General features: G+C 41.5%; 1 protein-coding gene across 1 annotated transcript in view; it reads left to right on the plus strand.

Moving 5' to 3' along the window:
* Positions 1-19,344, plus strand: part of shisa9a (shisa family member 9a) — a 44,356-nt gene that overhangs the window by 17,280 nt on the left and 7,732 nt on the right. The window contains exon 3 of the mRNA XM_046377921.1: positions 13,120-13,299. Within this exon, the coding sequence (XP_046233877.1) occupies positions 13,120-13,299 (180 nt within the window). The remainder of the gene's footprint in view (positions 1-13,119; positions 13,300-19,344) is intronic.

Consider the following 19,344-nt stretch of genomic DNA (forward strand, 5'->3'; position numbering starts at 1 on the left):
TTTTGTCCCCTTCGAGCCTCTCGCTCTGGGCTCTGGGCTAGTTTTGGAGGGCTGCTGGCAGTGCAAGCAGTGCCTAGCAGGGTAGGGTGTGAGGTGGGGGTCGTCCATATGGGGATTTCCTTATGACCCACTTCTTACCCCCATGCTGTTGCACTGTAGCCATATCTCGCCTGCCTGCCTCCTCTCTCTGCAGCATTCGTCAGGCAGAAGGAGGTGTCTTTGTCTGCTCGCACTGGTTCCCTCACTCTCCTTGTTGCCAAGACACGGAGCAGTGCAGAAGAGCCGACAGTTACACTGGCACTCTGCAGGGCCATTGCTTTGCAAAAACCCTCACATGAATACTAGGAGTGTTTTGTGCAGAGAGACATTTGTGGAAAGCAGCTCTTAATTGTCGTATTAATGGACACCTATGTGAAAATGCGCATGCATTCTTTAGAGCAAATACATGTGCAACAGCACGTGCACTCGTACAGTACATCACATGCATGCTACTGTTTCTGTTCTTCGTACTATTCTTTCATCCACTTCTCACACAGACACACAGACACAAACAGAGCAGGCTCACATACTGTATACTTGTGTTCTTTTGCTTACAAATGGAGCGAGGCAGCCGGTCTTACTTCAGTAACCTACTTTTTCCACTCCCCTCTCCTTTTTTTGATTGCATCCTTAACTCTCTGAGGGAGTATGGATGTCTTGCCCGAGTCAATTCCTGCAGCCATCAACAAGCGCAGCGTTTAGTTTATAACGCTAATAATAGAACATCACTGAGGCATCTTTGTGGATAAATAGACAGGTTCTGCTGTCGAGTGTGAGATTCAATGATGGGCTGATCTGTCCCTCTTTAGTGCGGAGGTCCCTCAGGGCCATTCTGAAGTTCCTGAAAGAATATTCTTCTCCCCTTAAAGTTTACATCTTTCATGAGCTGTAGGAAAGCAGGGGAAAGGTATCAGATGCCCTTGAGTGAGTGTACAATGGTGCAGAGAAAGTGTGTTGACCTGCTCCCTCCCTTTTTTTGAGCTGCAGCAAGACAGAATGGGAGAGAGACAGGCAGACAGCACTCAGGATGCTTTTGACAACAGATGGACTGAAGGAGCAGGGGATTGAGGAAGAAGGCACACAGAGAAAGAAGAGACAGATAAACAGATAAAACAGAACTGATATCAGACAGGCATTTGGCAGTAACGCAGAGGCAGAGACAAAGGGAGAGGAGAGACCACTCTAAACACCAAGCCTCTCAATCTGTCTTCCTCCCTATTAGTAAACCCATGTCACATCTACTATAAAGCACCTAATCACTTTCAATTGAAGCAACTTATACTTTCAGCACTCATTCAGGAGCACACACTAACACACATTCTCAAACACAGCAAAGTAACGCAGGCTGATATTGAAAACTAGCAGCCTTTGTAGAGGAAAAAATCTCCTGTCAGATTACCCCCAGTGAGCAAACAGAAGGCAGAATCACACAGTTTTTAGCTAAAGGAGGAGAGGAGCATGAAACCTCACAGATGGAGCAGGATGTGCAGGATGCAAGGCTGTTCTGCAGCCTCACTTTGACTCACTTCATCATTGATGTGTGGCTTTTAGGAAGGGGGCGTTGCAGGGGGACATGACAGAGAAGAAAAGAGCAACGGATTGTGGTTTGATTCTCATTGCTGTTGAGGAAACTTCTAAATGTCACAAAGTTTTGAGTCCGTGAGCAAAACAAATTACAAATTACAATTACAAAAAAAAAAACAAATTACGTGATAATAAAGCATTATGTTATCATGCTATTGTGCTTGGAGCCAGTTCTAGAAAGTGTGTAACAATGGGTTATTTGTACTGTACAGCTCTCTAGAAATACACCTCGAAGCCCTTTCTTTGTTCACCAAATACAGGAAGCCTGTTAATTGCTGTCTGGGATTGATTAGATTGTTCTGATGTCGTGTAAACAGCATGCAGCTTAAGCCATTACTGCTCACATTTAACTCCCAGGTTTGCCCAAATTTAGCAGTTATTGTCATGCATTTCTCATCCTGCTGCTACTGGCTGGCTGGCAGTGGAGGGAAGAGTAAGGGGAAATCTGCCTATTGCCCTGTCTTGGCTTTGCAGACCAAGAAAAGCCCCTCACAGCTGTGCTCCGACACTTAAACCTGCCAGGGACTCATCCCAAGGGACCAGGTGCAGCAGACTAAAGCTTTTAAACATAAAGCTTCTCTTCAGCAGAGAGCAGACTGTGGGTCAAAGACTGCAAGGGAATACATTCTGAGGTCACACTAAATTAAACACTATCAGCTATCACAGTCCTGCCTTTACAATGTGTGCTGTGTTATAACAGATGCCACCGGATTAAGGTAAGACTAATATATCAGTTTAGCCTTTTAAAAGCCTGTTAACATAGACATAGAAAAAAAATAGAATTAAATAAAATTGTAACGTTTTAATAATAAAAATATTTTTTGTAAATGTTGCGCTTTACTTAACAGGACTAAAAGGCTATAGACACACTAATGACTGTGAGGCTGTACACAGCAGCTTTGAGCTAAGTGCTACTGTAAACATGCTGATGTTTATCAGATATAATATGCGATATCACATTCACAATCTTAGATTACCATTTTAGAATGTTAACATGTGGTAATTAGTAGTGAGGGAAATGCTGCTAGTTTTGCAAACGGTCCTTGAGTGCAAGTCACATATGTTTTGCTTCACTTTTGTCATCAGAACTACTTGACAGGCTCTCACAAGGAACCACTGGAAAGCAGTGTCCTTCCTGTCTCTCTTCGGTTGTATCTGGGTCGGTGCTGCTGACATGTTGTCAGAGGTGTCAGCCCCCCCGTGTAGACACACATCATTATCATCACCATCTCCCACCGCCTCCCTCCCTGTCTGCCTGTCTCACTTCATCTCTAGCAGCATGTTTCCCTCAGTTGATGGAGCGGCAGTCCCACTGCTGACTCACAACACTGGATGAGGGTCAAACAGTGAAGCCCAGTAAGTCAAGGTAGCACTGCAGCGGTAGCATCCTGCCAATCAGGAAGCTCACAAACACTCAAAGGAGCTCTTGAAAACAGAGACTCAAGGGGAGAAGTAAGAAAAAGTTAAAAATGCACCAACATAAAAGAAAGGAGAAAAACTTAAAGGAGAAAATTATTTTTAAAATACCTTTTTGGCAAAAATGTTCAAATAATCTGGCCATGCCTTGAAAAAGGGATTATTGGTGTGTGAGAGAGACAAAAAATAACTGAGAAACACAATAGGCCCAGATGTTATTGCGGATGCTCTGTTTCCTTGAGTGGTGCTCCATCATCGTGATGAATAAGGGCCTCTCTTTGTCAATCACGTGCTTTAGTGGAGAAGGTATTTATTTCTCTGTTTCCTCTGTCTGCCTGTCTCGCTCTCTGTGGCCCAGTGACTGATGAGCCCTGTCACAGGGAGGAACACCCAGCCTGTGGCCACAGGAGATGGCTGCCCAAGACACTTACCAGATAAAATCATGTTGTGGAAATCTGAATTCTGATATTTGGAAAATACCAAGGAAAGGAAATTTCCTTGAAATCTCTCAGGGAACGGGTGAGTGTATGGAGTAAAACGTGACTTGCTCTGGCTGTTGTGTGTGCTCTGGTGCATATGATTCAGAGTTATATTTGACCTCTGACCGCTGAATGTAACTGAGACACTTAACGTTATAATAACACAGACATGTAGATCGGTCACATCAGGGGAGCACTGGGGCAGATAAAGAACCGGCATGTCAGACTGATCAGGTTTTGGCCACGTGCAAACTTTCAGCCTCAAATGCAGTTTCTTTGTGGTAGTCATTCAATATGTCAAATTCATTAAGTCACAGTTTTTTGAGCACCGTAACCTCAGGTTGCATGACATAATATGGCCATAGTATGGCCCACTGAATAGTATATAGATCTTAAATCAAAGAGAGCACTAGTAGTGGATTAGGAAATAAAATCAGATCACTAATTACCTATAGATTCTATTCTGAGCATTTTTTCCTTCAGTGGTCATTTTCATATCACACTTAGTGATATGGCTCAAGTCTTACCATTAGCTGTCTGTTGTGCTTACTAATCTATTAATTAAAGCATTTGTAACAGCTGCCCTCCACACAACAAAAGAGACAAGGCCAATGTTTGATTTCATTTTGTTAAGAAATCACAGCCATTTGACAGCATTCCACAGCTTTTCTTTCCAAACAACTTTTCGCACATTCTGTTTTCTACCTGGTGTTCTCCCACACATCTGTCAGCACTCAGCTGCACACAAGACTTCTGGTTTTGAAGGTCTGATAAACAGGTCTTGTTATCCGGAGGTGTTATTTTGCATTTCATTTGCTCAAATGCCCTTCACGTGTGAGTTGTTTCCATCCATTCGTGCAGTATAGATGCCACAAGGTAGATTCTTTTCCATTCAAATGTGAGTGTGAAGTCAGTTGTAATGACACATTATAATGCTGTTACAAATGGCTGCACCCATCTGCTATGGTTTAGGAGTTGGATAAAGGTAAAAATCCAAAACAACTGTCCTACTACACAGTATGTGTCAGAACCGGTGGGAAGAGAAAATAACGGAACACGTTCATGAGGTGTCTTTTGGGACAGTGATGGTCTTACCTTTAAAACACAATTTGCTTGGATCGAGATATTTCTGGTTCAAACAGCTATCAGGTCTTTATAGATATCAGAGTGATATCTTACTATTGATTCAGCGACCAGCTTTAACAATGTCCTGCGAGACTCAGGTCAATGCATTGTCCTGTGACAAGACGGCGCAAAAGGAAGATAGTTGTTGAATCCTGCTGCAAATGCTCCACTGTGAATAGGAGAGAGAGAAAAAAGGAACAATAGAAATCGATAGCACTTCAAAATGAAGAAGGTATGACGGAAGGCTCTAATCATAAAAGGGTGCAGCGGAAGTCATTGTGCTTTCAAAGGCTCAGGGAGGAACAATTAAGGGTAGATAAGCTATTCTCTCTGCTATCATTTCCAGCCGCCATTTTCCATGACAGACTTTTCAATAATAAGGTTTTCTGCATCACACTGCTATCTGTTTAATGGCCAGCCCTCATGAGACTAACTCAGAGATATGTGATCAGTTTTGGAGTTGAAATGGCTGCACACATTTCTCTGTGTCTCTTGAGCATTTCATGACACACTCTCCCCAATGCCCCCCACCCCCATGCTCCCTCTCACTATGTCTTCATAAATGGGAGTGTACTGATACGCTAATGAGTGAAGACAAAGCTAGCAGCATATGGTGATGATAATGAGATGAACAATGTTTGGAAAACAAGGCCATATATAAGGTTGGGGATCTGACATGTTGCTTTGGAGCACACAGACAGTTTTGTGCGTTCAGTGCCATACAGCAGCCTTAAGGCTAAGCTACATGAGATAAATTATTCATGGCCATGTACTCGCAAGTCCTTAAGGCAGTGTTTCTGGGCAAATAAATGAATGCTGGTGCCAGTGACATGCCTTTAATATAGTAAGATCCCTTTATCATATCGCACTTTCTTTTGCCCCCAAGTGTTCATGCAAGTTCTCTTTTTGTGGCTTTAAAACAGTAAATCGGCAGTTCCCAACCTATTTTCTTATGTACCTCCACAGCTGTCAGATGATGATGATGTTATCCAACACTTTAAACAATATGAAAGTGGATGTTGTTACAATATATTGACCAATTAATTTAAGGCATCAATGTTGACCATTTTCAGCCATCTCTTCGTTAATCCAAAAGTTTTCTGTTTCAACTGTTATATGTTTATTATTTTTTTAAATTCATAAAATCAGTTGAGGTATTCCACAATCCTTTCACATACGCCCTGGCAACAGCAGAAGTGTTCTGTACCCCTGGCTGGGAATCATTATTCTAAAGTAGACTGCTCAGTGACTTTTGAAGCACCTCTGTAGTCTGTATGCAGTTTGCTTGACCATCATACAGCTGGCCCTCTTTCAAACAGTAAGCAGGCAGTGTCAAGTAGTTTCTGTCTGTGAGCTTTTTGGCCCTAACACTTCAAACTTGCCTCCCACTACTGACAGTAACAGCATGTAGCAAGACCCATGTAGCCCCAGACATCTGTTCCTCTCTTGCTGTCTGGCAAGTCCAGCAAACTTTCTTGTGTATATGTACAGGGATTCAAAGCATTTTCTCCCCCATGTCCACCAAATCATGCAGGTCTGACCCATTCACCTCAGGGCTCAAAAACACCTTCTTTTGCTCAAGCCTCCACATGAACTCTCTCACCTTACTACCCACCACACAAAGGGTATTTTACACCCGGCTCCTGGCCTAATTCCCATGAGTTCAGTGGTCGCACAGTGAGGCCTGTGCTTGCTCTGTGATCCTCTCTGTCCTCCACGCTGCAGGAGAGAGATATGGGCTGAAGGGATGAGGTCAAGATAGACGTAGTCCTTCTTATGTACTGTAAACAGACAGGAGGGCAAATAAAGAGGAAGCTCTCCACTCCCGTCTCACACAGACTCACACATAACCTGCTTACCATTTTCAGTGTGACTAAATATGCATATCCAGAGAAACAGAGAGGACCCCACACACTCCCACACACAGGCTACACAAGGATGTGTGCACACTGTCACATAGGGGTGAATGATTTGGAAGAGTCAAGAGCTCCCAAAGCAATGTAATAAATAGTCAGAGCTTCACACATTACATTTGTAGTCTCAGGTTGCATTTCTTGGGCACAATTCTTCTGGATTAATATCACAAAGATGTTTACTCCTGCTCCCAATTTAAAAAAGAAATAAACAAACAAAACAATACAGGGAGCAGCTTTGGACAACTACACACGTCTCATCTTTCATTTTGAGGCTCCATTTACACAGGTGTTCATTGTCAGTGTAGAACTGAAGTGTCAACATCTATTCTATGTCAAAATGCTTTGCTCCGTAAAACCCAAAGATGACTCATAAAATTGCCTTTTACCAAACTAGAGCAAGCCTTTCAATAAAACATGCATGCTTTTTTGACAAACCCCTGACAAAGCTGTTAGGATGTGACCTAGAACAAGCTCAGAGGAGGCAAACAGACACGTGAAGAATAAGTGGAGGGAGATGAACAGACAGACCGACCGAGCAGCAGGCAGAATAACATAGGTTGCATAACAATGACTTTTTCAGTACAGTACAGCCGGCCTGCCTGTTGATATGTGGGCGCGGGTGACTGCGGGACAATGCGAACTCGCCGTGTGCTGCAGAGCAAATACTACACGAGAGAATACTGTTGCCATGACAAGAGAGAGGAAGAGAGATGGAGAGGGTTGAGTAATGACAGAGAGGCAGTTTTGCAGCTGAAGAAAAGAAGAGGGTTTATCCATTTGCAGAGTGAGGAGAAAGAGGGAATAATAGATGAGTCAGCTGCTTGCAATTTTTAGCGCCGAATCAAACAAGCAGGGAAATTATACTGTACAGCCAGTAGCAATGGAGTCGGGCCAAGTATGAGATAGATAGAAGCACTCCTACATACATGTGCTCTGGCTCTCTCTTGATGTTTCTTAATGTTTTCCTTCTTCATTTTCTCATGCACACACACACACGCGCGCACACACACACACAGCTATACAGCACTCGTCAAGGGACATAGTTGAATTGGTTTTATTTCCAACAGAATATATTCTTGTCTTGGACATGAAAAAAGCACAGATACCATTTCTTTCCTGGGAGGATCGCCTCTTAGCGCCATGCTGGATGTCTGGCTTCCCACGAGGGAGACAGCACAGCTTTGAAATCATTCTATGTTTTGGTGCCGTATGACTCTGCCTCTGCAGTGTTATGTTTTGCACACTCATGTTGTGCGTTGCTGACTGCATTGTCTGTTACCTGCCGGTCATAAGCTCATCATCCACACGCTGTCTCATCAGTGCAGTCACGCTTACTGTAATCCTGACATTCCTGCGCCTTCGCCCTGCAGGGGAAATTTGTGTAAATGTCTTTTCTGTAATGTTAAAAATAAACAGTGGCAAACGCATGATCAAATTGACTGCTTCTCCAGTACTTTGCAATTTGCAGTTTGAAATTTACAGTCACTTTTACAATATACCGCTAGTCAGCAGTTGTTCAAAAAAAATGGTATGCGGGGAAGGACAAATATTTAGGGCAGCACTAATCTCGCAAAGTCAGATATCCATCTTGTCAAGCTCGCAGAGGTCTGAGAAAAATTATGATAACTGACCTTTAGAAATCTTCTGGCATCCATGAAACTGGCCTATGGAAATTGCTTCTGCATGTTTTTCCAAAACTGACATGAAATTTATTGAATATGATATTACAAATATTACTTTTTCAATTTTGTTTGCTGACCATCACCATCGCAGGTTGTCAAATACCTTCACTTTGTCACCCTCAGCCTCTCATCCAGACGCATAAGGTGCCCTTTAGCGTTTATGTGCAGTGAAAAATAAGACTTTCACGTACCAGTGCTGGAATGTGTAAGTGACAGATATAAAAGATATAACGTACTAAATATCAGCGCGCTTAAGTTTAGTTAAGAGAAAGGATCAGACTGCCACTAAGAATCCTAAGCATCCATTATCCATGTCTTATCCATATCCAAGAAGAGCACATAATCACAATTTTATTAGGAAGTTTAAAGGCCTTTTGAATTTCTCATTCTAAAAATAGAATGAATGAATGAATGAATGAATGAAGAAAGGAAGGAAGGAATTTATTATTAAGGATTAACCTTCAGCAAAAATTGCAGGTTACGTGATCCCATCTATTCAGCTGTTTGTCTGTGATCAGTCTACTGACCTTTGTCATAAACACTGTATTTTCTGTATAATCAATCTCCCAGCAGGATGAAACCTATTGGTTTTGTTGACCTCATGACCTTTCAGGTAGCACTTTATATATTGGGTATCTATCCAGTTATCTATTGAGTTCTACTGATCAATTTTTGTCTTCAGACTCCTTACATTCCACCAGTTTCTTTTTTATTTGAATACATTGAATTTTTCAATGAGCTTTGACTTGGCTATTATAATCCTGTTGCCAGGACAGTTTTGTATGTGCAAATTATATTGTTACGGACACAGTAAGGCACAGTAATCGTCAATACCTGAGGAAGGCGTTTCACGGCTGAAATGTTGACTTTGCAGGATAAGTCTTTATTTTGTTTGACATTATACATAAAAACAAAATGGGCTTATAATGGTCACTACTTCCTGAAATGATCCCCAACTGCATCCAATTTAATTTACTTTTGCTGTATTTTGCTGCTGTCATGATCTTGGGGAAATACTCCAGTAGCAGGAATGAGAACTTGCTGGCACTGGTGAAAAGACTGCAGTGACCTTAGAAGATCAGGATGTTTTGGTTCAGCTTGGTGAGGTACTGTGACCACACCAGCAGACTCCCACTGCATCTCTTCATCGTCCTGATGGTCCTCCTGGTGACAGCTGTCTGGCATCCAGGGTGCAGCATTTGTTTTCACTCTGAACTTTTGCATCTGTGTGTGTGTGTGTGTGTGAGTATGTGTGATTTTTTATTACATTATAGGTCAAAATGCAAAGATGAGAGGTTTTTGCAAAAATGGATTTTGGAGCAGAAAAAAAGTGGGATAATAGATCAAGTGGCAGAGCAGCTGGGTCTGTTTTTCTGTTTATCTCTCAAGATTGCATGAGGCGCGGGGTGCAGTAATATGTATTTTGGCTCAGATTTCCATCTTCTTTGTCACCCATGTGTCAACTGAAAACTAACAGTGTTTCTATGAACCTGAAATAATTATAGCACTACTCAGTAAGCAAACAGACGCAACATGAGTGTGTAAGAGTAAATCGTGGAAGAAACCGTTGGACAGTGTGTCACAGTAAGCAGCAGTAAACCATATTAATTCTTAACTTGGACGTTATGCATTAGGAATAGAGATGAACTGAGAAACAACGTCTCTTAAGGGACAATTAGTGCATGTTTTATAGACTGGATCACTTAAAATGCTGTGATATAATTTAATAAACCACAAAAAATGTTCTTCTCAAAATGAACACAGGGTGTCGACTAGCACACTGATTGTAAACATGGCCTTAACCCTAACAGCACTTCTGAAATTTAGGGTTAGGGTTAGGGTAACCCTAACCCTAACCCTACCCTCCCACAACTCCAAAGGTTTACATTGTCTACATTGCCCCTTTGTGTGAGTGCGTGAGTGTGTGGTTGTCTGTCTTTGTGTGTTGGCCCTGCGATTGACTGGCGACCAGTCCAGGGTGTACCCCGCCTCTCACCTGTAGTCAGCTGGGATAGGCTCTAGCCCCCCCTGCGACCCTGATGGACAAGCGGTATAGAAAATGGATGGATGGATGAAATATTTGCATACAAAAAAAGTGTTTCAGGCAATCCAAATATAAGGTACTTTTTGTTATTTTTTTGGTAAATGTGGGGTTTATAATTTTGTGCTACCATTTCAGTGAAAGTTCACAGATTCACAGCAAACCAGTTTATAGCAGAGTGCCTGAAAAGAAGGAGGTGCATCTGAGTTTTGATAGAATATTGAATTTAACAATTGTGCTCTTCAACCAGGCAAAATCCATTATGAAATGAGAAAATTGGTGACTCGAACAGGCCATTTTGCCCTGCTATGAAAAAGAAAGCAGTGGACAGGCTTTCATCAGGACTGGAGTGAATGTTGTTCTTTTGAGAAATTCTATTAAATGCATGAAAGAGAGGGGCTTCATCTCCATCGCCACAATGAATGCCCAAAACCATCTCACACAGCATCTGTTTCAGCTTACTTACATTCATGTTGTCTACAGTGAGCCACTCATCTGCATGAACCTTTTTCATGTCTGTTCCTTGTCACCAAGCACCAAGGGACATTTCACCACACTGGGGAGTCTCTTATTCTTTCTTCTACAAAGCCTCACACTGTCTCTTGCTCTTTTTAATTGTCTCTACTTTGTACCTTATCAGTGAGTGTGTCTGTGTATATATGTGTATGTGTGTGGTTTGAGTCAGTGCCAAGGCTAAATGATTAATTAGTAACAACACAACTTGCTTTGCCTTGACAGTTTGCCTTGCAGGTTTAAGTCCAATCTGGGCTATCGTGGCTCGCATCTTGGATCTCTTTCCTCTCCTCCCAGGCTGGGTTGGCTGGTCTGGTTGAATGGTCAAAAGGTACCCAGGGCGGAGATTGTCCTAAAAAATCTGTTACTCTTAATTCCAACCCTGCACCTCCTTCTCTAAGCTGATGAGTGAATTTCCCTCGTAGGTAATTCATGTTTCAGCAATAAAGCCAAAGGTTTGAAGGAGCTGTCGGCTCTTGCAGCTGCACGTGCCAGCATTGGTGCAGGAGATCCATATTGTTGGGTTTTTGTGGCCACACAACTCCTCCCTCTGTTTGCTATGGAGCAGCAAAGGCCCATCTGTATGAGACCCTACGCGATGACTTAAAGAAGAAGGAGGGGAGGAAGACTTTATATTTACAGGACTGCACCGAGATTGTCTATCTTTTACTGTACGTCTACATTTTCTTCTTTAGCTTTCTTTTGTCTGACTCTCGTCATTCTTTATGCATCCTCATCCTTCTCCGTTTCTCCTACTTTTCTCCCTCTTCTTGCTCTCTGCCTCTTAAGTTTTTCTTACTTCTCAAATTATCAAGTGGCAGTACTGGGGCTTTTAACAGAATGTATTCACTTAACAAGGATACCTTTGCCTTCAGTAACAGGAATTTGCAATTATCTGTCAGGCTCAGCGCAGCAAGAGAAGTGTCCTCTGAATTCCCACACATGTTTTAACATTCAACTGTGCTTTAAAGTCAGGCCGTGCAGTTTGCAGCTCTTGCCTGACGCTCTCGTAACTCTGTCAGGCTTCATATCGTTCTGTACATGTGTTGTTCTGCCATCTGGTTTCTGCATCTTCCAGAGGAGGTGCATCTTTAGGCGCCTCATGGTTCAGAAGGATACTTTCAAAATGAGCGGAGGTGTGGAGGGCTGATTGCCTGCTGATCACAATCAGAACACATACATTTTATTTTTACTTTATTTTATATTTTTTTATTTTGTTACTATCTTTCATTTTCATTTTCTTGCTTGAGAAAATTACAAATTGCAATGTCTGTAAGTAAAAAGAATTTTCCCTCAGGGATAAATAAAGAATTCTGATTCTGATTCTGAAAGTGTATTGAATTTCTTATAAATCATCAACATACGTTTTACTGATGCTTCACTGTTGTTTAGAGGCAGCAGTTTAAGCTACTGGGTTGTTTCCTGCTGTGTGACCCATACATTCATTGCATCTTTTGAAGTCTAATCATCCCTTATTCAGTTAATTCTTTAGGCCTACAGTGAGCAAATTTTGTACCCAGCATATTGTAATCAATCTAAAACGCTTTGACGTCCTACACCAGTTACCTACAATCCTGCCTTTACCACCATTCTCATTCTATAGTGAAAGAAACACTGGATTGATTGCTTAGTTGCTCAACTCAATTAAAAAAAGTAATAATACCTTAGTTTAAAAATATACAGTTGTATCCACATATTGCATTGGCTGTAACATCATAATACTGTAGATAACTAATGATAATGGATTAGTAGGCCTATTAAGCTAAAAGTAATGCAGAAATGCTATCAATTTGTAGATGGTTCACTACATACAGTTCACTATCAAACTGCATCAGCATTTCAACTGCATGCTAAAAAGAAAGTAGTTCAACCATGTTGTAAAATATTTTTCAGATTACGTGAGCGAAGCACAAAGACTGTAGACGACACACTCGATTCAACGAGAAGCTCAATCAGATATGCAGACTTTCTTCCTTGAATCAGAGCAGTAGGGCAGATTGCAGAGCATTTAATATGCGCAGCACCGAATGTAGAAGGTCGCCCAGAAGTTACAAATGTGTATTAGGCACCATGATATATAATAGGCTGCAGCTGTAGATTATGGCAAGAGTCCATTAGTTGATGGTACTGGCATGAATGGATTTTAAAGTGTCTAAGAACTGTGAAGCATGGACATAATTTCTGAAGCAGCAGATCATAAAAGAGTTGTATAAGTGGATGCTGGAAAATGTCAATAAGAAAATGTCGAGATGCCCAAAACGCTTCCACATGCCCGTCCTAAACAAAGAGTGTAACCTTGTCCTGCCATGTGTCCTTGCCCACAGAGAGTGGTCAGATCAACAACAACATGGGACCGGGCTCGAACATTGGCCAGCAGCACCCTTACCCTGCTCTCAGCCAGCTGGCTCATGTCTACGAACAGCAACAACAACAGCAGCAACAGCAGCAACAGCAGCAGCAGCAAAACAAGGACATCAACAAGTACGCCTCCCTGAAGGCTGTGGGTGAGTTTCTGTCACGTTCTCCTTAAATCTTGAAATTTTAAGACAAACTGAATAGCAGAGAAGTGTTTTGCAGTCTGAGATGGAATGCGTACTTGGTATTGCACAATTGGTTATAAAACATCTGTGGTAATTTTTATAAATCATTGCTGCTGGCTCTGACTGTAGCCGTGTTTGGACAGGGTGCATCTTTGTCCGTGAGATTCGTGGGAATTCCCTTATTCTTATCAGCGGAGTCACCATCTGATGCATCTGGAGCTGGCAGGAGCATTTTTGTGGTTCAAACAAAAAGGGCAACAGATGATTTTTTTTTTTTCCAGAGGTGTCCAGGAATGATGTGCCTAAACTATAGCGGTCCTCCAGGGAAATTTGACAGGTGTTATTGATCGTGCTACTGAAGTGGACGCGCTCCAAAACAGAAACAGCCTGCTTATCAAGCTGTTTGACAGCTTAATGCATGCCACCAAATTCAAGGAGCTCAGTTGCCAGTGCAGCTATTTTGAATTAGCTTCACCATGGCCATATGTTATTGGCAGTTGTATCACTATTTCATAGCCTGAGAAATGACTTGTGAATTTTTCAGTGTGGGTTTGTCAGCTTGTTTATGCTAGACAGGCACCCCACCCTCGATGTAAAATTCATCCAGCTCACGTAAACACATCTAGCTATCTGTCGGAACAGCTACAAGATGCTATTTGTCTGCTTTTGTGCCTTTTATTAGAAAATAATCAGAGCTTCTCTTCGAAATGCTTTTTCCTGCATGCCAAGTGACATGAAGTAAAATATTTGATTCAGATGACAAATGTAGGTGTGAACTTTCTTGGTATGGTAAATGTAAATGCTATTTCCTGTCTCACACTGCCCTGACTCATCCCCAGACATACTACAGTTACAGATTGTCATGATTGTTTATGCTGTGATTATGCTGAGAGCTGCTGCTTGTGCCCTGGAAGCACAAAGAATTTGTGTAATTATGGTAGCGGTTTATTTAATTGCCAGGAAAATTGAAAACACACCAGATGAATAATAAGTGATGAGTGGACACATCATCCTTGTATTTCTATAATTCCCAAATGACTGGCTAGAAATAAACATCAGACAATAGATATTTTCATTTCAGCTACAACTGTGTTTCACTGCAGAAAACTGTTCCGTTATCTAAAATGCCAAACGGAGGACATCTTGGTGTCAGTTCCTGAAGAAGGAAGAACAGAGGCATTATTTCCCAACTCAACATTTCGCACTAATATTATATGAGGAGAGAAGGACTTAGGTCATAGGAGAGGCAGGGATGCACTATATGTTTCAGTGACCGTGACCTCTTTGCCATATTTGTGATCTTGGTGCCTTTTGTAGAATTTGTCATTCAAATATCTGACAAACAATATGGCTTAATATGGCTTGCTGTGTGGTTAATTATGCTAACAGAGAGTAGGGACAGGCAGCAGTGTTCTAGATTAACAAGCGACCCTGCTGATTGGTAGGCAGCTGTTGCAAGCTGCGAGCTCAGGAGAACAGAGCTGTGGGCAATACTGAACTTCTGGAGAAATAAACATTGGAAGTTGAGAAGAGCAATGAGTTTATTTATTTTACTTTTGTCATTAAAAATGTATCTTCACTCTGGCTTCTCATCCATAGCAGCAAGCACAGAGTTGTCGAAGTCGACTGTAATGTAAATGTACTGTAATCCTCTCTATTTGGCTGGAAAATGTTCTTTACTTCAAGAACATAACTCACCCAAGTTAATGTGAATAAACACAAATGATCCTCTGATGAAATTCGAGTGAATAATGACTATAATAATAATAATCATAAAATTTGCTTCACTTTCTGTGTGAACTTTTCATAAAGTCTAGCTTGCTAGTCATAGCCAGCTTGGTAACTTTGATAGGAGGGTGAATTTCAGTAACTGACTTGCCTCACCTTCACCCTGTTAAAAGGTCCAAATGCATGCTATGAAATTCTAACAAAAATGAACCTACTAAATGTTCCCTGTGATTGCTTAGTGTTCTGAGGCAGTCCTGAGTCTCTACGGGTTGATTTTTATAAAGTAGGAACATGTTCTGAAAGCATTGACTGCCTAGAGGGAATAAAATCAATCTAAAAATCTGTGGTGGGCTCTGAAAAAAATGTTGGAATGTGAAAACAGTGTTAAAAGTACGGTAAAGTGTACACTTTTTGAGTTGATGAATAAATTGGGAAAAACTACCAATTTGGTTCATTTATAAATTTATACATTTGGGTTTGCACCAGGCCCTCTTTGCAAAGATTGAACTGAGTCTAGGCGGCAAAATAGAAATTACATTCAAACCTTTCAGTGCATGTCTGTCAGCATTCTATCCTTGCCCCTCTTCAGTTTCTTTCAGCCCCACTTCTTCCTCTCTGCTTCTTTACATCTGAAATGACCCTTCAACGGTTCTCCTAGACCATTTTCCACCTCCTGTTTGCTCTTACCTTTAATGACTTGGCTCATTTTTCTCTCCCTCATCTTCCTCCTCTCTCTCACCTTTTCTGCTTCCCTGCCCCCTTCATTTCCTCTTCTTTTCTCCTGCTCCTTCCCTTCCACATCTCCCTATTTCCCATCTTCTCTTCTTCCTTCTTTCATATTGTCGCCTTTATCATCTGCCTCCTGCCCCTCTCCTCTGCATTTCCTTTCACTTTTTCTATTCGCTTCTTTTGTCTCCCACACACACTGTCTCCTCTTCAGCCCCCCGCCCTCCAATCCATCATGGTCCATATCTCTTCTTAAAGAATCATTGTGCCGTTAATCTCGATCCTCCCTTATAGCAGCTCATATCTGATTCCATTTCTGTAATTGAAGGGAGCCCCCCTCCTCGGGCTTACACTTGACTGACAGATTTCCATTCCACAAGTGGTATTCAAAGAGGCTCCTATGAAATGATTGGAAATCTGTTCAGAGATATACAGCACTGGAACCCTGAATTTTCGAAAGGCAAACTGCCATTACTGTGAGTCAAATGATGGGAACGTCACACACAAACCGTGAAAAATGTGTGTGTGTGTGTAGAGTAAGAGGGGGTGAGACAGAAAGAGAGAGGGACTAAATGACAGCAAACAAAGCCAAAATGCCAGCGGTGGCTCTTTTTAAAGTCACCTTTGTATGAGCTCTGCTAATCTTGAGCAAAATAAATGGACTTTGCTTTTCTTTTCTTGTGTTCTGCTACACAGGCTGGTGTTTTCACTGCCTGTTGACCCCCTGAGAAATAGAAGCAAGTCTAAGATCAACAGCACTCTCCAGTCGCTTTCTTTTCCTTTTCTTTAATTGCTTCTGCCACTTTCCCAATGGTTTGTCGTCCGGCTGATAAGCCACACTTCTGTCAATCAATAGCCATCTCTTCTGTCCTCCCTGTGCATAAGGTCACTTTATCGAATTCCTGCTGCAACCAAGGCAAAAACCAACTAATAAAGGTCCCTGGATGCAGACCCGTAGCTCAGGCCAGAAGGGGATGCAGTCTTGTACATATGAATTTTTAAGTCACAGTGTTGCAGTGGTAAGCACTGTAGTAAAACACTGAAATAGGAAGCTGCCCACTGGAACAAGTTTATAGCTGATGGCTGTTGGAAAGGGAGCCTCAGTAAGTTACAACTTGCTTTTATGGATGTAAGGCATCCACACAGGCATTGTTCTGATTGCAGAATTTAGCAAAAATATTTTAATAATATAAAAATAAATTTAACATTAAATCATTGCAACACATACATTCTCATCTTACCTCAGCAGTTTAATCTACTTTTCATCCATATGAGTTTCAAAAAGAGCTAAAATTTTTTCACTTTTCTAATTGATGCAAAATGGGAAAGTGCAACATGCCCACAATGACAGTGTCATCATGGGCTGATACATACAACTGAGGTAAATAGAAATTTAGTTTGGCAGGTATTTTGGTCAAAGTCAAATGCTGACCTGCTGTTGTGGCTAGAAAAAGTGAGAGGATAAGCAAGTCATTAGGGTACATCATCTTGACAATCCCTCCAGTAGTTCCTGAGACATATTAGTAGAAAACAAAAATGTCAGGGATCACAGGAATCATTAACATGAATCCTTTGGGCATCGTTAACATCTCTACGAAATTTAATGGGAATCAATTCAGTAATTATTGAGATAATAATATCTCAATATTGTCATTCCTACAGCCACACTGCCAGCATGGCTAAAATCTTAAGGTGCCTTAAGATGTCACATTCACTGGCATTTTATATGAAAGTACAAACAGTTGGCATTGGTGTTTCTAATAGCCCATTTTATGTGCTACAGCTGCCAATAGTTCGGCCCCTTTGCCCGACATTACTCTATTTCCACGGCAGAGATAATAGCTGATCTACTATGGAAAAAAGATTCAAATAACATCTCACTCCTTTTGCCAGTATTAAACATTTTCCTTAAATTAAATCATTTTCATGCCAAAAAAGAGTTTACTGAGTGAAAAAGCAGATAATAGATAACATTTACTTCATCATAAGCCAATAACACTCCACTGAAACACAGGCTAAGGGATGGTTTTGGGTAAGGTGGCAGAAAAGAGACAGGGACGTCCACCCACTTAAAGTAAATGCTAAAATAAATCTCAGCAGTGGATTAAGTCTTTTAATTTGAGACAAAAACATTGTAAAGTGTCAAAAGAAATGTATTGCTTGTTTTGAAAACTTTTAAAATGAATAAATCATCCATCAGCTTGGAAGTAGACAACCTGAATGGCTAATAAAAAGCGTACTGGTTTAACCCTAATGAGGTTTTTATGTTACTGGCACTGAGGGACTTCAGAGAAGCAGTGCTTGACTTTTTTTCTGGTGCATAATGTGTGTTAGTGTCTGTGGGATGCTGGCCTTTCTTAGGCTGAGGCATGCAGAGCCCACACTGCGTAACGGCAATGTTTTCCGTTTCCACTCACGTACGCCACTAGATGTGTGCGCCGTCGAGCTGACTGCCGCCAGATTGATTCACCTGTCGCCTGAGCAAGTTTGATCCCCAGGGGCGGTCTAGCAGCGTCTCGGCGGGTGAGACTGGAGCTCTCCCTCCAACCCCTCCTCCTCAGCCACAAGCCCCTGTGCTATCCCTTCACAGAGCTGCTCTGTCGTTTCTCTCCCCGTTCACAGGGCGATAAACTAGATTTATAGTTACAACAGCAAAGCAAACTGGCAGAGTGTGTTAACTTTATCTTCAAGGACGTGGAGGCAACAAGGGCTAAAGAGTAATGACTCGACTGTGAACGTGAATTTGACAGGAAAAAAAAAGGTCACGTTTCGCAGTGATAAGAGAGACAGTAGCTTAGTGACAGTGACTGACAGAGGGAGGAAGAAATGTGAGGCATTAAACCAGACTGCTCAAATGCTAAATACACACACACAACCACAAAATGTAAAAGTAGATATTTCCTCATACTCTCCATCAAAAAATTATTTGTCACAACAACTAGCTATTTAGCAGCCAGCCAGCTTGTTTACTTCATGTTTTATTATCAGTTTAGAACTGAAATGCATTATGTCCACTTTTTGTGGTAGCATTTTAAGTAACAAACCTGTTTATACAGGGTACTTTTTCAGTTGCTAAGAGATGATGCCCTGGAGCCAGTAAACCTACACTACTGGATATATGGCTAATGGAATTATAGACCATACAAACCCTGTTACACCGCATCCATATCTTTGCATCAAAAAGCACTTTGCCTCTGGAATAGCACTGTCCTTGATTTAATTAGCACATGTGTAAGGGGCACACTGTCATGTTGGAAAAGTGTCTACTATAGTGCATGTTGTAATTGTTTTTGTTGGTAACAAATATTTCATATTTCTAGAAAGCATTCTAGATGTGGGATTGCACTACTCTTACTCTACTTCATTTCCTCCATAAACAGGGCAGTCAATACGGTCTTCTTGAAATTTTCTCTTTATTTTGGCAAATGGGGAAAATGTGCCTTGCTGGAAAAATGACCACCATAGTGCATGTTGTAATAGTCTTACATCTTTCTCCCAGATATTCTCCTTCTTTCTATCACAGTGAACACCTTCACACCGCACCAAAATAAGATG

This window comes from Scatophagus argus, chromosome 21 (genome assembly GCF_020382885.2).
Source record: "Scatophagus argus isolate fScaArg1 chromosome 21, fScaArg1.pri, whole genome shotgun sequence".
Taxonomy (NCBI): Eukaryota; Metazoa; Chordata; class Actinopteri; family Scatophagidae; genus Scatophagus; species Scatophagus argus.